At 40.2% G+C, this 19913-nt stretch overlaps 1 protein-coding gene across 2 annotated transcripts in view; it reads right to left on the bottom strand.

Moving 5' to 3' along the window:
- Positions 1 to 307: 307 nt before the first annotated feature.
- Positions 308 to 19913, bottom strand: part of MARCH6 (membrane associated ring-CH-type finger 6) — a 74253-nt gene continuing 54647 nt past the window's right edge. For both annotated transcript variants that reach the window (XM_029216138.1, XM_029216137.1), the window contains exons 20-26: positions 18956 to 19025; positions 15448 to 15629; positions 13815 to 13949; positions 8423 to 8512; positions 6347 to 6479; positions 5229 to 5364; positions 308 to 2457 (exon numbers count right to left, since the gene is read on the bottom strand). In XM_029216138.1, the coding sequence (XP_029071971.1) occupies positions 2367 to 2457; positions 5229 to 5364; positions 6347 to 6479; positions 8423 to 8512; positions 13815 to 13949; positions 15448 to 15629; positions 18956 to 19025 (837 nt within the window). In that variant the 3' untranslated portion in view covers positions 308 to 2366. The remainder of the gene's footprint in view (positions 2458 to 5228; positions 5365 to 6346; positions 6480 to 8422; positions 8513 to 13814; positions 13950 to 15447; positions 15630 to 18955; positions 19026 to 19913) is intronic.

Below are 19913 nucleotides of genomic sequence, written 5' to 3'. Positions count from 1 at the left end.
AGCCCAATGTAAAATGAAGCAAAACTACACTTATTTTTTTTTAATTCTACATGAAGAAGGGCAGCAATACTAGCACTTTCTGAACTAGAAGTTTTAAATATTTATAAGACTATTGGTTAATAATAAAATCTTGATGCTACCCAAGTAAATAGTATGCCAGCAAATGCTTTCCTTATGAAAGTATTCACCTTATTGAAAAAAACAGGACAAAGCACAACTGAAAAACCAGGGGAAATCCTTAAGTAAGACAAGATAAAGTTATCTGCCAGTGAAATGGAGGGCAACTTTTTGGCCATTCATATATATATATATATATATATACACACACACACACACACACACATATATATGTATATTATATGTTTTTTGGTGTTTTGTTTTTTTTTTTACAAAATATCTGATAAGATTCACTTAAAATTTTGTAGAATAACAATTTTTAATCTTTTGTAATATCTGCCTAGATCTCTTTCTGGTAAAACAGATAAGTGTGTTCCAATAACTTTATATCAAGATCTACAAATTCTCTGAAAAATTAAAAAATAAACTTAAATTAACACGATCAAGTTATATGCCCAATTTGATAATATTTTTCTCCCAAAGAGAACAATTGATATAGACATACACCATGACAGGTGGCATTATGTTTAAAATGCTCCTAATTTTTACAGTAGGACTAAATTTCTAAGTAAAGGTAGGGCTAGCAAAGACCTTATTTCAAATATGAGAAAGGGCTACTACAAAGTGCCAAAAACTGTAACACTGAATCCTATGTCGAGTTTTTTTTTTTTTTTTTTTTTTTTTGATACTGATGTTTTAAAGTAATCACTTACCACTTCAGGAAAAATTGTTGAAATATAAAACAACCAGAACGTGTTGCTTTTGATTTTGGTAACTTATGTTTGGCTGACTCTCATATTTTAAAAATTCTCAGATTTAAGCCTATGGGTTTTAATACTATATGGAAATTCTTTTATGGTTTCTTAAGATCTATGCTGTCCATTTTCTCTGAGAACTAAGTTATCATTCAAAAACAAACACTACCCTTACAATATACCATCACCATTAAAAACCTGGATCACATGCCCAACCATTCTATTTCTCTGAACTTCTAACTTGAAGCTTTGGTTATAAAGGAAAACCAAGTTTCTAAGTGTTCTGCTTTCTGAGATTTTTACAGCATGTTTCCAATGAAATACATTCTGTACTCCTATGTTAAAAGGCCAGCTCAGTCAGCTTCCTTCTGGTCAAATAAAATCAAGTTGGTTTTATTTATAGTTTTATTCTGTAAACAAAAAGCTCTGGAAACTTTGGAGAAATGCACTGCCCCTAATCCTCACCCAATGATGCACTAACCAGCAGGACCAGGGGTTCTAACCCGTTTTCTCTAACGCTGTTAATCTAAGACCACAAACCCCATCTACGTTTGACAAAACATTTCAGTATGTCCTTATTCCAGGAAGACGCAGTATCACTGGTGATGTTATCCTATAAGATTTATGATCTTCCATGACTTTGGCCACTGCTGACGAAAAGACAGCTGTGTGTGGGAAAAGGGGGCTGGAGGATCTAAGGAAAAATCTTCTTTTGGACTTCTTCTTTTCTCTAAGTATAGACACGCCCCTAACAAACACAAAACCCAACTCCTGATGCTGATCACTAGGAATATTAAATTATCAAAATTAAAAATAATTTCCTCACTTAGCACAAGATACTATACAATATTACAAACACAGACACATGAAAAAAAATCAGGCAGTAGAAAATGTACAACAGCTTTGGTGTTATACAAAATAACTTCCAAAAACGATTGACAGTGAAGCACAAGTTCATGTTTTCTTACCACAGACACTCCACTGTTGATTTCTACTTGCTTCCTTTTACGTTCTTGGTAAGGTCTGAACAGCCAAGACAGAATGTACAGTTCACTTAATAAGAACTGCTAGGAACACCAGGACATTGCATTCCAAAAGACGTCATTAAGAAGTCTTGCCTCTGCACTATGGCTCTGTGGCACATTTCCTGTCAAGATCACAGCAGGTCCAAAATAAAGTGACAACTAGATTTAATAAATTAATATACATTTTGTTTAAAGATGTACAATGCACATTCTGTTTAATCCAAGGTTTTAGGGTATCCAGGAACTTCTATTTACACATATACAGACCTCAGACAGCAATGATGTCAGAAGATGCAGGAAGGGCAGCAGAGCCTCGCACTGCTGCTTGCTGAATGCTGAAAACCCAAGTCAAATACCCTTAACTTAAAAACAATGCTGAGAGATCACTGGGGAAAATCTCCAAAGAGAGAAGTCCACAAAAAAGGACACGTAAAGGCGGGGGAAGGTCAACGTAGTTGAGACAACCACTTTATTCTTGGGACGACTGTGGAGGCGGCGGAGATGTGCCTTGTTTGCCAGATTTCCGTTCATAGTTCACGAGGCGTTGGCCCACAAGGTACCTAGGTTGTTAAAAACAGGGTGGTTACTCTCTTATGTGATCTTACTTACTAAAACATTCTTCCTTAGAGCAGCCAGTGATACATTTTTTAAAATGTAAATCAGATCACTTCACTCCCACTTAAAACCCTTCAATAGTTAGGTAGGTAGAAGGGGAGTCTAGAATGAATACCGGCAAACAGCACAAAAGCAGGCATCTCATAGCAAAGGTATGGATTTATGGGAAGACATGAGAGCAGCACATGTCAGAAGGCCTCAGATGCTGTGCAGTGGAGTACAGGCTCTGGTCCATAGGTGAGGGGCCCTAATAAACTGACTCTTGGAGGCCAGAGGTAGGTAAGGTAGAATAAACTTATTCAGGGGATTTATCTATTATGGATCATATTTTACAAAACAGGTAAGTGGACAGATCTGAAGAAATGGACTGGAAATATGATAATCAGAAAGCTGGGTAGGGAGGAGAGTAAAACCTGAAAAGCTCTAGTTCTAAAGAAAAGGAGAAATCAAGGACAAAGATTTCAAGGAGGTCAAAGGAAGAGGGCACAGAAATGACTGTATGCAAGTGACTGACAGAAGGTAGGAGGTTATGGTCCAAGAAAGTATTAAGTGCTCCTAACCTATGAGAGGTGATGGCAAAGGGAGCAGGACTGCAGAAACGGAGACAGAAGTGCCTGTGGATGGGATGACAGGGCTGGAGGTCCTCCACCAGGACACAGCGTCCCCATGATGCCAGCAGGAGCTGGGGGGAGCAGCAGTGGTGGGCTGCAGTGACCGTGGGCAAAGGGCCTGGAGGCTGACCCGGGAGAACAGTGGTGACAACGCTGACGGCAACAAGCTGTGGGGGTGGGGGCGGTGTGGGTGATGGTTTCAAGCGGGCACGGGGACCCACTTGGAGGCAACAGTGCAGACCAAGACGTGCCCGGCAGGACTTTACACATCTGTGTAAGAGGAGGAGAGTGAGGCCAGCACGTGACAGGGCTGCCAGGGAGCTGGGGTCTCTGAGGCTCAGTTTGCTCTTCAATAAAATGAGAACAATAGTCCTATGGCTGCTGTAAGAAACAGAAAGCAGGCAAAAGCCTCAGTAACAGGCCTGGCATGTGTGGAGGGCTCCGTGTGGCACCTTTTATTTTCCCCGTGACTTCCTTTATCCTGACTTTCATCTATCCCTTTTCTGTTGGCAAACAGGTCTCATGAGGTACTCTGGCAATTTACGCCAAGAAGCCTAATATTTCACTTTTTAAAACGTTCCACTAACCCTACTTCTTCTTCATCACGAGCGTGACACCCCTTTTCTTTTTGTCTTCTTGATTCTCTTCCTGAAGTTAATCATTCCTTATCCCACTGTCCCCCAACCAACCGGTGTTTTTTCAACTTGTGAGGAATTTGTAAACGCTTTAAACAATGACAACTGAGCAATATCTGACATGATAATACACATGGCACTACCTGACACACATGTAATCACAAACCACATCAAGACAGCAAGCACAGAGAGAAAAGCAAGGTAAACTTGCCCCAGACCGAAAAGTAACTCAGGGGCAGAAAAACGAGACTCTGAACCCATAGCCAGTTCTATTACCCCAGCAGCCTCTCGTGCCCCTAGCGCACACGCACACACGCACACTTGGCACCTCCTTGGGATCAAGCCCTGTGGCAGATACACTGTGGATGTATAATGGTGAACAAGACACGCCCTCTGTCGAGCCCGAGTTCAACGGTTTTCTGCACGAAGCAACGGTGGGGAAAGATAAGAGTGCACTGGGCTGCAGGCAGCTCCCGAGGGTGTGTCTCTTTTGCACTGGTGCCGGACTGACTGTGCCGCCAAAATAAGCGAAGTGAGGAAAAAGGGCTTTCATCGCTGAAAGCCCCTCCCCATTCTTTCGTGGTTGACAGAACTTAATACTCAGCCTGCCTAAGCGTTCTAGTGTTTATTACCATCAGTAAGTGCTTTGGAGAAGCCTTGAACACTCTCTAAATTTCATTAAACATATTACTCTTAAAGAGCCCTCAGAGTAAACGAGGTGACCATATAATCTGTCGCCCAAAGCCGGCACTCACGAGTAAAAGGGGGCGCTGTTAGTAATGACACGCAGGCAGCCTGTGTAAACTGGGACTCTCCCGGGCAAACCAGGATGGGTAGTTACAAACTTACTTCCTCTGTGAGGCGCCATTAAAGCCGAAGAGGACTCAGCCTTCCATTAGGACATGGAGGGTCAAATGGCTGCTACCCCAGAAGGTGTTTTCCTTGGCTGTTCTCAATTTCTCAGAGGTCAGGTCGCAGAGTTTCCTCAAAACAGAGGGCGCCACAACGCTTCTGCTGTAACCTCACAGCTTCTCTCAGCAATGGTCAGAGTAACCCAATGGCCCCTGGCTGCAAGAAGGGCTTAGGCAGGCACTGCTAATTCCTAAAGCAGGCTTCTTATTTTTATCTAAAACTATTTAATATATTGTCAGACCAAAACATTTGAAAACAGACTGAAAATTATTTCAAATGGACATTAAGAACTCTTCCTCCCCAAACCGGTTTCTCCCAGTCTTTTTCATCTCCGTAGATGACAACTCCGTATTTCCAGTTGCTTGACCCAACCAAGTCCTGATAGCCCCCTTTTTCACATTCTACATCCGATCTGTTAGCAAATCCTGTCAATTCTACCTCAAAATACGTCCAGAATCTGAGCACTTTTCCCTCCTGTGATTTATCACAATAGACACAATAATTAAGAAATAAGACATCTTAACAAAAAGCAGCTAGACAAATGAAGTCTAGACTTACTTGTCATTTTTAATATGTTCATAAAGGCGCTTAAACTGGCGGACCTGGAAGGACAAGATTCCCATCAACACCACGACCATCAGTAAAAATGGATAAATCCGCCGGTGGACCAAATTTTGCATTTCCGCAGTAACACCTGGAAAACCAAAAAAGAAAAACTCTAAGTGTATAAAGGCTGACAGTGAATTGAAAGTATGTCCTTTTCCTAAGAAGAGGGGAGGGGCGCTTAACTGAAACTCATCCTGTATGAAATGGAGTGAGGCAAGGAGTGCCGTCAAGCTGGAGCCAGCCCCAGCTAGAGGAGGAGCCTCGTGAACTACCCCGAGGAGCTGGACTGTGTTCTAAAGGCACAGAGGAACCAACAAAAGGATGTTCACCAAAAAGGTATGAACGAGATTTATTCTTCTGAAAGGTCATCGTGGCCGCAGTGTGGGGAATGAATTAGCGATGGAGAGTTCAAAACAAGGCAACCAGACGAGAGGCTGCTGAGAGGTTGAGGTTAAGGTGAGAGCTGATGTTCATCTCAACGTGAGCTGCAGGCAAGGGCTCCAAAGATGAGAGAATGGGTTCCAGAGGTCAGATCAGAGGCACTTGGAACCCAGCTGAGTATGAAGAGCAGAGAGCCTCAGGTGACACGGATGACCTTCAAGGTTTCTGACTTATACACCTTGTTGGATGATAATGCTAGTGACTGACAGAGGGAATTCAATAGAAGCAAAAGATCTGGAGGGGAAAACTCGGTGCTTATAATTCTGAACATATTGCTGGCTTTAAGGTCGTGTGAGGTTTCTTCAGTACATAGCTGATAATATCTAGATGTTAAAGTGTCACAAATTAGCATCTCCTCTTTGGTTTTTCTTTTACGCTAAAGGACATTTTTTAAATGTCAATACTTTCTCACCTGCCTAGGGAATAAACTGTACCAAAGTGTTTTATGATCCTCATCTTGCCCTAACTAGTGAAATCTAAGAAAAACAGTCTTTTAGAATCACTGTTTTAGCTGGATTTATATTTACAATAAAGCATTTGGAGCCAGGCAACCTTTGATATCATAAGTGACAAGAATGTAATGATGTGAATAAAGGTGCTCTCTGAAGCTCTCAGCCAGCATTACCCACCAAGTAAAGGAACGACGCCGGACGCGATGACATAAGGTACACACAGGGAAAGCAAGAGCACAGAGATCACTGGCGCTGCCAGTTTCCGAATGATATACTGAAGGTCAATGTTCCGGATGCCATTTGCGTAAACCTGAAACATAGGGGTAAAAAATGAGAATAAGGATACAAGACAAATTCCTCCAGGTTAACAGAGCAATCTCTGCTGAATTCAAGCACAGGGAGCTGGATCTACCAGCCCAAAAGATTCAAACTTGTTATTTTTTCAGAAGTCAAGGCAAATTCTGGAACACAAACGTAAGTATGGTGTCCATAAGTTTTTAAAGAAATGCATTTACTTCCTTACACTTTGCAGTTAACTCTGCTAAGAGATAAAATAATAAGATGCTAATCTAGAATAATAATTACACTAGCCTTGTGCTATACGATACCAGATGGCATCCAATAATATTAGTTGAAGACTACACAACTTGAAGTAACTTCATAAATAAATTGTGTAAGAGTGACCTGTGTTACTACTCAAGATTGCATTCATTTTATCTGAGTATAAGAAAACATTATAAACAGGAAGCATGTTTCTAAAAAGCCTGTATAAATCAAATTTCAACAAATCGAAAGGTATTTTATGGAACAATTTAGTATGAAAGAATACTACAGTGAATTTTTTTTTAATTCAAGAATTTCTAAAATATTTCATCTCATCTAGAAAGTTCTACGGGATAGTACTGCAGAGGAAAGAATGGATGGCAGTGGGGAAATCTTGGGAATAATGGAAAATAAAGATGGTATACAGAAGGGGACAAAAGAGCAGAGCGTTGTTTGTGTTCTTCCCCAAGCACTTCAACCTCTCCTGGCCCACAGTCACACAGTGTGGTGCAACTCCAATCCCCAGGTCCCTCGGAAGTGGGCCAGAGCATTGCAAGGTGAATGACAACAGGCTTACTGCTCCACAGGTCCCCTCTGGCCCACCAAAATCCTTTTAACCCAAATGCATTTAAATTAATGCAGCAAGGCATCCCGGTGTTTCTCAATCATTTTACTTAAACTTAGACACGTGTATGAGAAAGAATGCATCAGAGAGCAAAATATTATAGAGATCAACAGTGTTTCACAGCCCCCAGGTGTAACTTCATGCTTATTCTCCACAAGGGTCAGAGTCGCATCTGGAAACTCTAGAGTGGACTGGTCTGTACTCCTATCGTGAATGGACATGTTGCCACGCAGCCCGCAATCCATCTCACTTCAGAATCAGCCCGCACTTGAGAGATGCATGCAAACACACACCAATTCCCCGGCTCTCCCCACCCTCACAAATCTCCAGGTACAGAAATTGTTGGGTGAGTTTCTTGTGCATACTGGGCTGAGAACTACTGTATTTCCTATACATCAAAAGCAGGTATACCTTCAGTGCTACAAAACCGTAACACCTTATTAATTTGATGCTGCCCTAAGGACAAGAGGGTTGTCCGTAAGTCCATTCTTTAGGTAACTAAAACTTAAAAGAAATAAGTACCAAAATCTACTATGTTGGTTACTTTGGAAGAAATCTTCCTAAAATGAATTATCCTATTTCCTAGCCTTATTATCAAAGTACAGAAGTACGATCTATTTTTTTCAAGGTGATCACCTCAATGACCAAATTATATGATAGCTCCATAACACAAAACTGTCTTAGGTGTTACGTAGCTAAAATATTCTCAAAGAGCTCTGCTTTTTTAAATCTATTTTTTTCCTGCCATTTTCTTTATTTATTGCCTTGAACAATAACCTCTTTTCCTTACTACAGGCTTACAAAACTGACTACCAAGCCTTCATCAGAACTCCTGCTCTAAAAAAAAGCACATATGCTAAATTTTGCCTTTACTTTAGTCAGGGTTCTAGGCACTTTAAGCTACTGGCTAACTTTCAGATAAGGGAAGTGGTAAGAGTAGCTGATGAAAATTCATGGTGTAAGAGTAAACTGCCTTTCTCCTTAAAAAAAAAAAAAAAGTTACATATGCTCATTAAAGAAAATGTATAAAACTTAGAAAAGTGGGAACGTGGAAAATAAGAGTCCCATAAGCCGAACTTGCTTACCTGCTCAATTACAGTTTTCAGCCACCACTGAGGACCCATCAATGTTATAGCTGCAATGATTTTGGCATGCAGGACTCCAAGTGCCCAATCCTAGGATAATAAAAATCATTTAACAGATTTTTGTTTGTTTTTAGCAATAAACCCAGCACAGAGGCTATTTCTTGCATTATTAACTTCAAAACAAAAATTCTGTTGGATTAGTAACAATTTCACAGAAGAATAAATACGCTGGAAAATCCAGGGCATTTTTCCCCCAACAGCTCAAGTTCAAGTTCAATGTTTCTATCAAAACTCATTCTTGTGTCTTTCAAAAAAAAAAACAAAAAAAAAACAGTACATTATTTTCCCAAGAGAACTAAGAAAAGTGTTTAATGGAGATCTGAACAAGCAAATAAATAAAACAGTGCCCTGATTTTATTTCAGCAAACCATCCTTGGGCTGTTTTTCCGGTTGGGCTCCTGAAGGCTCAGAGCGCTTCCAGCCGGGTGAGCTCGCAGTTCTGCTGAGCTGTTACTAGGACCTCCCCAGTCACACCAAGCTCCCTGCTGTGCCTCTGGCCTGCCCACCTCACTATCCACCAGGCAGCCAAAGGGATCACCACTCCCACTGCCCAAGTGATCTCTTAAAGTGCAAGTCAGATCATTTAAGAAGACCTCCGTGCTTACAACCCTGAACACAGCACACAACGTCCTTCATAACCTGTTCTGTTTATCTTAAAAAAATATATATACATGTATGTTTTAAAAGTATCAAGTAACATTTAAATCTATTCTTACATTAAACTGAAACCTTTCCAGAGAAGGCTGGAGTCCTCTGTGACCACCAGCCCAAATCCTGATCCCTCCCCAGCAATAACCACTGCTAACATTTGGTATGTACCTTCCACGTTTGTTTCCTTATGCACTGATCTATGTCTATACATGTATGTCCCACAGGAAATATGTGTATCAGTTTTATATGGATTTTCTGGTTTGGTTGGTTGGTCTTCCAAAACATCTTCAAATAGGGTGGGAGGCTGATGCATGCACTGAATTCTTGCATAACCTCAAATATCACTCTTCATCCTGACAGACGAATGGGTGAATGACATTTTTTCTAGGTATAGGAAGGTTGGGTTTTGTCCCTTTTATCTCAATGGTCTCTAAATGCCCTTCTACCTTGCGGTTTCAATGCTGCAAAGTCCACTGCCAGTATGCTTTTTTTTTGAAGCTTGTGATTTAATTCAGAAATTTTACCAAGATGTGCCCAAATAGGCGTTTTCTCATCAATTTTCTTTTCACCAAACCTGATGAGGTCCTTCAACCTACAGATCAGTTCTTTTTTCAATTCAGTTAAAAATGTCTACTTTTGTTTCAATGCTGTCTCCTATTTTTGTTTCAATGTTGCCTCATATTTTTGCATTGTAGAACCCTTATTATGGCTATATTAAGTCTCCTGGGTGTATCCTCCAAGACTCTTCCTCTCCCCTCAATTTCCTATTCTTCAGTTTTGCTCTGTGCATCAGTCTTCCAGGCCTCCAATCTGACTAGCCACATCTTTAGTTCATTTACTGAATTTGTTTGAAATCCATGCTATGTAACATCATGACGATTTCATTCTGTTTTATGGCTGCTATTGTGTGTGCATGCCTACATACCCCTGTGTTTTTATTCTTCTATTTGGATGCTCATGGCTCTGCAAGCAGTTCTCCATCACCGGGCATGTGTTCTGATGGCTCTGCCTGGCCTTCCTTTCTGTGGCTGCTGGGCCCCCCTTACATAAAACATGTGTTATTTTTCTCTGTTGACTCAATGTAGTTCAGGGGCTTGGATTGAGAATATCCTTAAGGGCTGCAAAAGGATCTTTAGCCTGTTAGACCTCTGGGATAGCAAGCCAACAATTCCCAAATAAGAACATGGAGAAGTCCTCCTTGCTTTTTCTCTATCCTTCCAGGCTCACAAGCAGGGAAGATTCAACCACCAACTCAGCTTTCTCTTGGCCTTTGGGAGTCCAGAAGGCACCCAAGTGAGGTTAATGTTCACCTGAGGAGGTCCACAGATCACTGAGGTTCCAGCTCTTTCAAGATCCACTGCTTTCCAGTCCTTTCCCACAAAAAAAGACATACCACACTAGCTCCTCTGCTAGAATTAAAAAAGAGTCCAGCCTCCCATAGGTCTGTAGTCACTTGACGCAGGAAAGGCAAGCAGCTTAGAGTCAGGGATGGACAAAAAGCAAGCTGTTCTCTCAAACTTTGGGATTTTATCCAGAATATTAAGGATACCATGCTGCACACTCTGTTTGCAACTTGTGTTTTTCCCCTACTCAAAAACACGTGAGGGCTCCCCTGGTGGCGCAGTGGTTGAGAGTCCGCCTGCTGATGCAGGGGACACGGGTTAGTGCCCCAGTCCGGGAAGATCCCACATGCCACAGAGCAGCTGGGCCCGTGAGCCATGGCCACTGAGCCTGTGCGTCCGGAGCCTGTGCTCCACAACGGGAGAGGCCACAACAGTGAGAGGCTCGCATACCGCAAAAAAAAAAAAACAACAAAAAAAAACACGTCTGAGAGCTATCTATATCAAAACATATAGCAAAACAAAAATACAAACAAGCAAAGAAACACACAGCTCTACTTCCTTCTTTTTAACTGCGGCACTGGATTCAAAAGCAAAGATATATCACATTTTATTTAGTCATTCTCTATTGATGGACATCTGGGTTGCTTCTAATTTTTTTGACATGGTAAAAAATTATATAATAGCAGAACAATCCTGTTCCTGTCTCCTGCACACATGTAAATGTTTCTTTGCAGGATATTCTGAAAAGTGAAAACTGATGAGTCATAACATATAAGCATTCTTAAAACTGAATAATTTCAAATAATTCTGCAAGGTCACAATGTCGGGCACTGTCAAGACCACCAGGAACACAGGCATAAGTGAACAAGCTGCATCACTACTCAATGCAGTGAGGGAGAACAAACAGTATGGGGAAGTTGGAGCCCTTAGTAAGAGTGTTAGAAAAGGCTTATTACAGTTTCCTGGCTTGTGTGAGGTGATTTGGGGAGGATTTCAGGAAGCAGGGCTTTGCTCTATTCCAGATGCTAAGTAGAAAGTACAGGTAATCTATAACTGGGTATCTTAATAAATCTTATCCAGAAGAAGGGACAAGCTGAGGCTAATCAAACTATAGTAGCAAACAAAGGAGCAGCCAATCATGTCAGCCAGGGTACTGGCATGTTGGGGCATTTTTGTGGTTTGAACAATACTCATGTTTTGCCTGCGTTCAGACATGATTATGGAGGGGTCTTGAGTTTGTCTTGATCCATCATGGTCACGGAGTGGCCTTGTGTGATGCTGATGTTCTGTCAATTGTTCACATTCAGCAGGAGGCCTAGCTCCTGGACCCCAGGGGCTGTTTTGCTCGTTTTCAGTGCCGTGTACTGCACAACCTCAGGAGGCGTATACCATCTGTTTGCCACATCTGCAGTGATCTCTTGGGTTGCGGTAGCATCCGCCTGACCCCTCCCCTATAAAGTTGTGTTTCCCTCTGAGGTAGCAAGTAATCTGTAAGGTGACACTTTGTCACCATGCAAACAACCACTTCTGCACTGTAGTGGCATCAAAACATGACTGCAAATCCTTCTCCCGTGGAGTGGTAGGGGTATATATCCCCTTCCCTTAAATCCAGGCCAACCTGTGACTTGCTCATACCCAGCAGAATGTAGTGAAGAGCAACGCTGCAGGACTTCTGAGAAGAGGTCATAAAAAGTGATGCAGGTCTGCCTTGTTTGTAAGAAGCCCAAGTGCCTTGAGGCTACCAAGCTGTAAAAAAGCTCAAGTACATCCAGGGGCTCCAGCCAATAGCCCAGATACGGTGCAACCAATAACCAGCACCAACTCTCACACATGAGTGATGACGTCTCCAAATGATGCCAGCTAATAAGGCTGTCAGATCACACTCAGCCACTGAGCCTTCCCAGATGAGACTCCAGATAACATGAAACAGACACAAGCCAATATACCCTGTCTTAATATCTGATCCACAGACTCTGTGGACAAAATAAATGGTTGTTTTATGCCAGTAAGCTGGAGCTGCAAGGTAACTTGCTATTGCAGCACAGTAGCTAAAGAACCATCGACTTTCACCTGATAGGTTCAGAATCCATTGACAATCCTTAGAATCAATTATTTTGTTAATTATTGCAAAACAGTAACTTTCCTAATTAATTGTTAATTCTTCTACCTTTATTGCTGGCATTATTCTGTGAAAAACAGCCTTACTTCAATCACTGATGCTATTAGACTACACTGCAATGCAGCTCCTACAGAAAGGCGTCATATACGCTTAACGATTCCGCTTTCTTTCTCCCTTTCACTCTGATTCTAATCTATGAGCACACCGGATGAGAGGAGGTCCCTTATGTCGTATGCTCTGTCTCACTTCAAGGTCTGCCCACTCGCTCCCTCCTGGAATACACTTCTTCCTTTCTCACCCACTCCTCCGCACTCTATCGTGCTGTCCTAGACATTATCTACTGCAGAAGACCGCACCTGAAGCCCCCAAGCTGGGTAGATGCCTCTCCCACACGATGCTGCGCTTCTTGTGCTTGCCCCAATCACAGCACAGTAACCATCTTTCCCACCAGCCTTTAAGGTCCCTGAGAAGTTCCTGCATTAGCCTCATTTCCATCTCAGTTATACAGTACAGGGTTTGGATGTACATTAAAGCATTCAAGTAAATATTTGCTGTTAGATGAAGTTTATGGGGGTTCTTCATCTGGAAAGTAGAGGACAATTTTCATTTCTGAAAAATTCATCATAATCTACTAAAAGGAGATTTCTAAAACAAGGCTGAAAAGCCTTTGAATGACTGAAGTCAATACCTAGCTCTTTCCCCTAACATCTCTTAAAAACTTGAGGTCTATGACGTTAACTTCAGGCTCTAAGTATGACAGAAAAGTTAAATTTCTTTTTCCGTGAGCATTTTAAGGCCTTTGCTGTGACCTGCATAGGTTCCCTCAGAATGCTCTTTTTAATAAGCCTGTGACTTTGTGGGAAAAAATGCTGCAATTTTTCAAAAGGGTAAGTTACTACTTTGAGTCTCAAAGCCAAAAGGAGCAAGATATCTCACCCTAACTAAAAGTGAAAAGTTCAACACGTTAGCTTGTATCTTTAAACACTGGTGAAGCCTATAGTGACATTTTAAACCTATAAAGTAAGGTATTTTAAAGGTGCTGCATGACCCGCATATTTCAAAGATAAAATGCATTATCTAATCGATTTTATGAGTTCCTACAACAGAAAAAATTAAGGAATCTTCCTAAACAAACTGCTTAAAATCACTTTAAACAATTAAGAATTTTTCTGATTCCAAATACATAAAGAAATATCATGAGCAAAAGACACACACTTACCTGCCATGGGTAAAAAAGAGGAGTCTGATCCAAAGGAACCCTCAGGGGGGCAACAATAACCAGCTCAAACAGAAGCCCCAGAAGAAGCGGGACGACTCCAGCCAGCAGCACTGCAACTATCACGGTCTTCATTATCTATCAGGGAATGAAAAGCCTTGTTATTAGAGACTCCATGACTTTTAAGCCAAGCTCTTTATCTCATGTGGAAATTTACTCTTCTTTGACCTGATGCCTAACAGAACGAATATATACCTTAAACGACTTACATTTTATGTTACATGTTTAAATGAAATCTAAATGTGTAACTATAAAAACTCAAGCTATAACAAAAACATGAAATTACTATACATTATTGCTACAAAATTATAGGAAATTCATTTTATTACATATATTAATCAGGTGGTTTTGCTGCTTTTCTCAATCTCAGTCTCAGGAGTAGGCTTTTGTTTGTCCATGAAAAGCTACTGGTTGTCCCAGGCCCCTGATCCAGTGGTGGTCCACCCACAGGCTGACCTGTGACCCCTGAGATGGACTGGTATAGTTGAAGGGCTCTGCATAACCCCAGTTAAGGTAATTACCAAGTTGATCAAATTAGCTCCCCTGAGAACAGTACAGTCCAACAGAACTTACTATGATGACAGAAATGTCCTGTATCTGTGTTGTGCAATATGGTAGCCATTAGCCACAGGGCTATTCTATTAACACAGCTCTAGAATTTGGACAAAGTGGCAAAATGAAAATAAAGTAGACACAAAGAGAAGAGATAACATGCAAGAGCCACTATGAAATCCTGACAAAGAAATCAATTTTTAAAGTGGCCTTGATGTCCCTTTTTCTTCAGGTAGCCTCAGTAAGTACATCCATTTCAACAGCAAGAGATTAAAAATGGTGTGCACTGAGGCAGTACCTACTTCTTCACATGGCAACATGATATGGAAGAATATCAAATGAAAAGTGGTACTAGCTAGTTTCTGTATTTTAAATATAGGTAAGTGTCTCATCTCATGGATTACACAGCAATCAACTCCCTCCATTCTTAATATACAATGAATCTCCTATGTTTTTCTTTCAACACTAATATTAAACAGCTATTAAACTTTCAGTGAAATCAAGATATAAATTCAGATACAAAACCAGAGTTGATTATACAAATGAAAAGGCATAAAGCAGTGACCTAAACATATTTACCAGTCATAGCCAACATTATGATCAATCAGTAAATTACCACACAATTTCCCATTTATGTGAAAAACACTGACTTAATCCTGAAGTCAAGATTTTATGTATTAAAAAATCTTTTTTCAATCAGATTTTAGAAAAAATATCATTAAAGGAAATTTCTACTTAAACAAATTGATTTTAAATTCTACAGAATATCTTATTACTCAAGGGCCTTACCAGATCATTTAATAGCATGATTTTCTTTTAACCCTCAAATACATCTGACTATATTTCTCAGAATGAACCAGAAAACTACTGTCTTAAAGGAACACTCTTTGTAATTCAAAAAAAATCAACTCTCTTGACTCTATCAACACAGTGAAGAAACAAAAGTGAAAAGATTAAAAGAAATTACTGGAAAAATATTCACTACTCCTGTCAGACAAGATCAGTCTATATTAGGAAAACCTACCATAAGGGACCACTCCTTAACCTTCTGGAAGATCACTCTGCGTCCCTGTGGCATCCATGCCACCAGCACTGTCACCGCCCTGATGGTTAGCCAACAAACATAGAGACCACAAGCAGCTGTGTAGAGCTCATGGATTTTGGCAGTCCCCGTCCAAAATGACATTAACCAACGGCCAGCGAATACTGAAAATAGAAAAGCTGATATATTAGACATGTAGTCATGTAAAGAGAACTCTAATCTTGATGTCAACGTTGTACTACTAGTATTTTCAAAAATTTCAGTCATTTTAAGTCATTATTAAAAAGACATCACATTTTGATATATCAGTGTCTTTGTTAAAAGCAAACAAACAAAATAAAAACAAACCCCCCCAAATTCAAAAGAATGTAATTATTTGACTAAGATACAACCAGACCACAGTAAGTCACTGGGGATGAGCTCTCCTGTGACATGCATTCTGACTTGCCAGGCCAATTACTTGTTCTTTGGGGACTGAAACGACTTGAGGGGGGTGTTATTTTTATTGTCTGTATTATCAAATGAAATCATTATACACATAACAGGCCAAAAATGGAAAATTTACTTTCTATTATTTGTGTTGTCAATACTTTTAACATTTAGCAACATTGCAAATAATTTAGAGTAACTTTCTTTCAATTGGGTCATTCATTAAGATAGAAAACTAAGCTTATTTTAATCAGAAGTGGGCACATTAACAAAGAATACCACACTAGTTTTTCTTAGGAAAAAAATTAAGTTCTAAATATTAGGAAACATGTGAAAGTTGTCTAAGGAACTGCCTCACACAAAGAGTTATTACAAATAAACTCCACAATGTACCCACAAAAATCTAACTATCAGTCAAGATCATTTATATAGTAACTTTCTTTACATGGTTACTTATCTTAATAAGGCTGGAGAAAAAAGGAAGACCCCATTTCCAGTGTCTTTTTCTCCTTAATACAGTACTTACCTGTTACCTTTCAATGTCTAAAAGGAGCTAGTGGCTGTGCTGAACATGTTCCATACATTTTCTCATTAATCCTCCCAACAACCCTGCAAGCAGCAATGGCCTCCACTCTGAAGACTAAGAAACCGAGGCTCAGCAACAGAACCTTGCCCAAGCAAGGTCACACAAGGGCGGAGGCTGAATGTGAACTCCTGTCTACAGGACAGAGCTCATGCTCTTGACCGCGGACCCACACTGCCTCCAGTCAAGCTAAACCACCCCAACAGTCAGGTTTACAAGCCACAGTGCCAATAACGTTACACACTTCTTTGCAATCTCACAGACAGCTTGGATATGAAGATAACTCATTTTTTGAAGACAAATACATGTTAAGTATTTATCTACATGAAACAAACACACGTGCACGTTAAAGATATAAAAATACCACTGATAATTCGGTAAAAATGTCTAGCATTCTATATATACATATTTCTACTCCAAGATTCTTTGTTGTTCTTTTTCGGTTGGTTTTTTAAAATTTAAGGCTTCCCTGGTGGCGCAGTGGTTGGGAATCCGCCTGCCAATGCAGGGGACACAGGTTCGAGCCCTGGTCCGGGAAGATCCCACATGCCATGGAGCAACGAAGCCCATGCACCACAACTACTGAGCCTGTGCTCTAGAGCCCATGTGCCACAACTACTGGAACCCGTGCTCTGCAACAAGAGAGGCCACCACAATGGGAAGCCTGCGCACTGCAACGAAGAGTAGCTCCCCCTCGCCACAACCAGAGAAAAGCCTGTGCGTAACAATGAAGACGCAATGCAGCCAAAAATAAAATAGAAAAAAAAAATTTAAAGGCTGCTTTTCATTCCATACTTCACATAGTTCTAAAGTGTTTTTGAGAGGTCAGGGCTAGTTTCTAGTTTGCAGTAACTTGACATTAGCTAAAATGCAGCTACAAGAAAGCAACCTATGGGGAAAACAGCATCCTCACCACCTTAAATGTGTACTATGACAAAAGCATTTCTATGATTAAACATAACTGCATTCCTTCCACTAGATGGTGGGACTGGATTAACAGGGAAATATTTACTTAACAATCTTTAATGAAATTAATGTACCTGTATTGCCAAATTCAAGCACTAAAACCAGGTTTCCTTCTTTTGTTAACTTTTTAATATTTCTGATAAAAACATGAAAATGGAACATAAAAATCACAAATGTAAAGCTGTCCAAAGTTCAGAAACTGAGTTTTCTCAACAATGTTTACTACACTGCACCCAATAGTTAACTAGACTTTGTCTTTTTAACAGCTGAGGTCTGAGTAGTGAACTTAAGAGCAAAGTTCTCACGGTCAAAAATCATTGTGCAGAAACAGTGAAAAACAAAACAACTTTATTTTTACCAGTTTAAGGTGAATCACAACTCTTACCAATTAGAAACTATTCTTTTTTTTTTAAGAAACCTCACTTGAAATTAACTAGCTGCTCTTCCCCAGCCTTAGCCCTCATGGGAAAACTCAAGTATTTAATACAAATTTGATTTATAAAGTTATACTGAGTTAGTGCTATAATCAAGACACTAACTCAATAACATGTACAGGCTTGATAAGACCTGAAAATTATCTTCACTTGATAATTTAAGTGGCTAACACATATCAGTATGATTCAGAATCTTCTGGCTTGCTATAACACTAACTAGGAGGCGGGGGGGGGGGCAGCAAGTTGTTTCTGACACTTTGTCACTGGCTTTGGACTCCACCCCCATCTACCCCTGACCTCTGCAGAAGATGACAAACTACTATATTCATCGACAGCTTCTTACTTGTTAGATGAAGAAACCCTGTTTAGCTGAAATTTAGTGATTAGTATTTATGATTACCAGGTGATAAAGGGAAATAGCCTGGCTTCATAAAGGTCTCTAGCAATAGCATGCAGTGGATTGGAAAGATAATTACATAATGAAGGCAAACATAATTAACATCAAAACACTGGCTTGAAAAAAATGACGTAAGCCACACAGATGACTTTTTTTAATGCATACATTTTTATTTTAAAATGCTAAAAAATTTTTTATAAAAAAAAGTTCATGAAAAATTTCAACATATACCCAAGCAGAGAAAATCCTATAATAAAATACTTTGTACTCAATCACCCAGTTTCAAAAATTATCAATTCACAGCCAATCTTAACATCTTCTATAGTTTTGCCTACTTCCCCACCCCCAGAACGCTTTGAAGCAAATCCCAGACAACAGATGACTTTTTGAGAACCCATACTGCAATAAGAAAATATCTATATAAAATGAGTGACCACAAGTACTTTACTTCCAAAAATTAATCATAAATTGTATACTGACTCTGTCCCCCTCTGCTCCGATACAAATGAGTCCAATGAAACGTAGAGCCCTATAGAGAACAGTATCCCATATTCAATAAAAATAGGGATAACTACTTCAAGTTTATATGTGATGAAAGATCACATGTCAGCAAGACATACCCTTTTAAAACAAAGCATCTTTTCATGATGTCATTAGCGGAGAGCTAGGATAACCTCATACCTGGTAGAGTAAGGCAGATGAGGCTGGCGATCAGTAAGGTTATACACATGAAGACAATCAACAAAAATATCTGCAAGGCAAAACACAGCAGTGCATAAACAGAATTCATCTGTGCTCAATGCATTTTATGACACTCCTCAAAGAATCAACACAATTCTCCCAGTAAAAACGATCTGCCTATATTTGTATCTCCAGGATTCCTTCCATTTCACATAAAAAGGAAATTTTCATTTTAGGTAATATTAACTATAATTTTGGCCGAAAGGAAACTGTGCCCACTGTCATATAATCAGATACATCAGCAAGTACCAATATATTTTGAATCAGAGAGCACAAAAATAAAACATAATCAGCTTAGGGCTTCCCTGGTGGCACAGTGGTTGAGAGTCTGCCTGCCGATGCAGGGGACACGGGTTCGTGCCCCGGTCCAGGAAGATCCCACATGCCACAGAGTGGCTGGGCCCGTGGGCCACGCCCGCTGAGCCTGCGCGTCCGGAGCCTGTGCTCCGCAACGGGAAAGGCCACAACAGTGAGAGGCCCGCGTACCGCAAAAAAAAAACAAAACAAACAAAAAAACATAATCAGCTTAAATTTTCCCTCACTATTAATTAAAACTAACAATATTTGCTTATTTTTATCAAATTCTCAAAAACAACTTCTCATGAAAGGAAAGCTAACAGTGCTATCCAATTAGAACTTTCTGTGATAATGGACATGTCTACTCCTGCACTGCCCGACACAGGAACCACTGGCACAGGTGGCCATTAAGCACTTGACATGGGGTCACCATGAATGAGTAAAGGAATTTTAAATTCTATTTACTTTGAGTGTGTGTGTTGTCTACAAGAAATGTACCTTCTTTTCTTTTTTCAGTTTCATTGAGGTATAAATGACAAATAAAACTGTAATATATTTGAAGTGTTCAATGTGATTTGATATATGTATACACCGTGAAGGG

This window comes from Monodon monoceros, unplaced genomic scaffold (assembly GCF_005190385.1).
Source record: "Monodon monoceros isolate NGI ecotype Baffin Bay Population unplaced genomic scaffold, NGI_Narwhal_1 Super_Scaffold_12, whole genome shotgun sequence".
Lineage (NCBI taxonomy): Eukaryota > Metazoa > Chordata > Mammalia > Artiodactyla > Monodontidae > Monodon > Monodon monoceros.
Note: the sequence above shows the minus strand (reverse complement) of the source record. Positions and strands in the feature narration are given on the sequence as shown.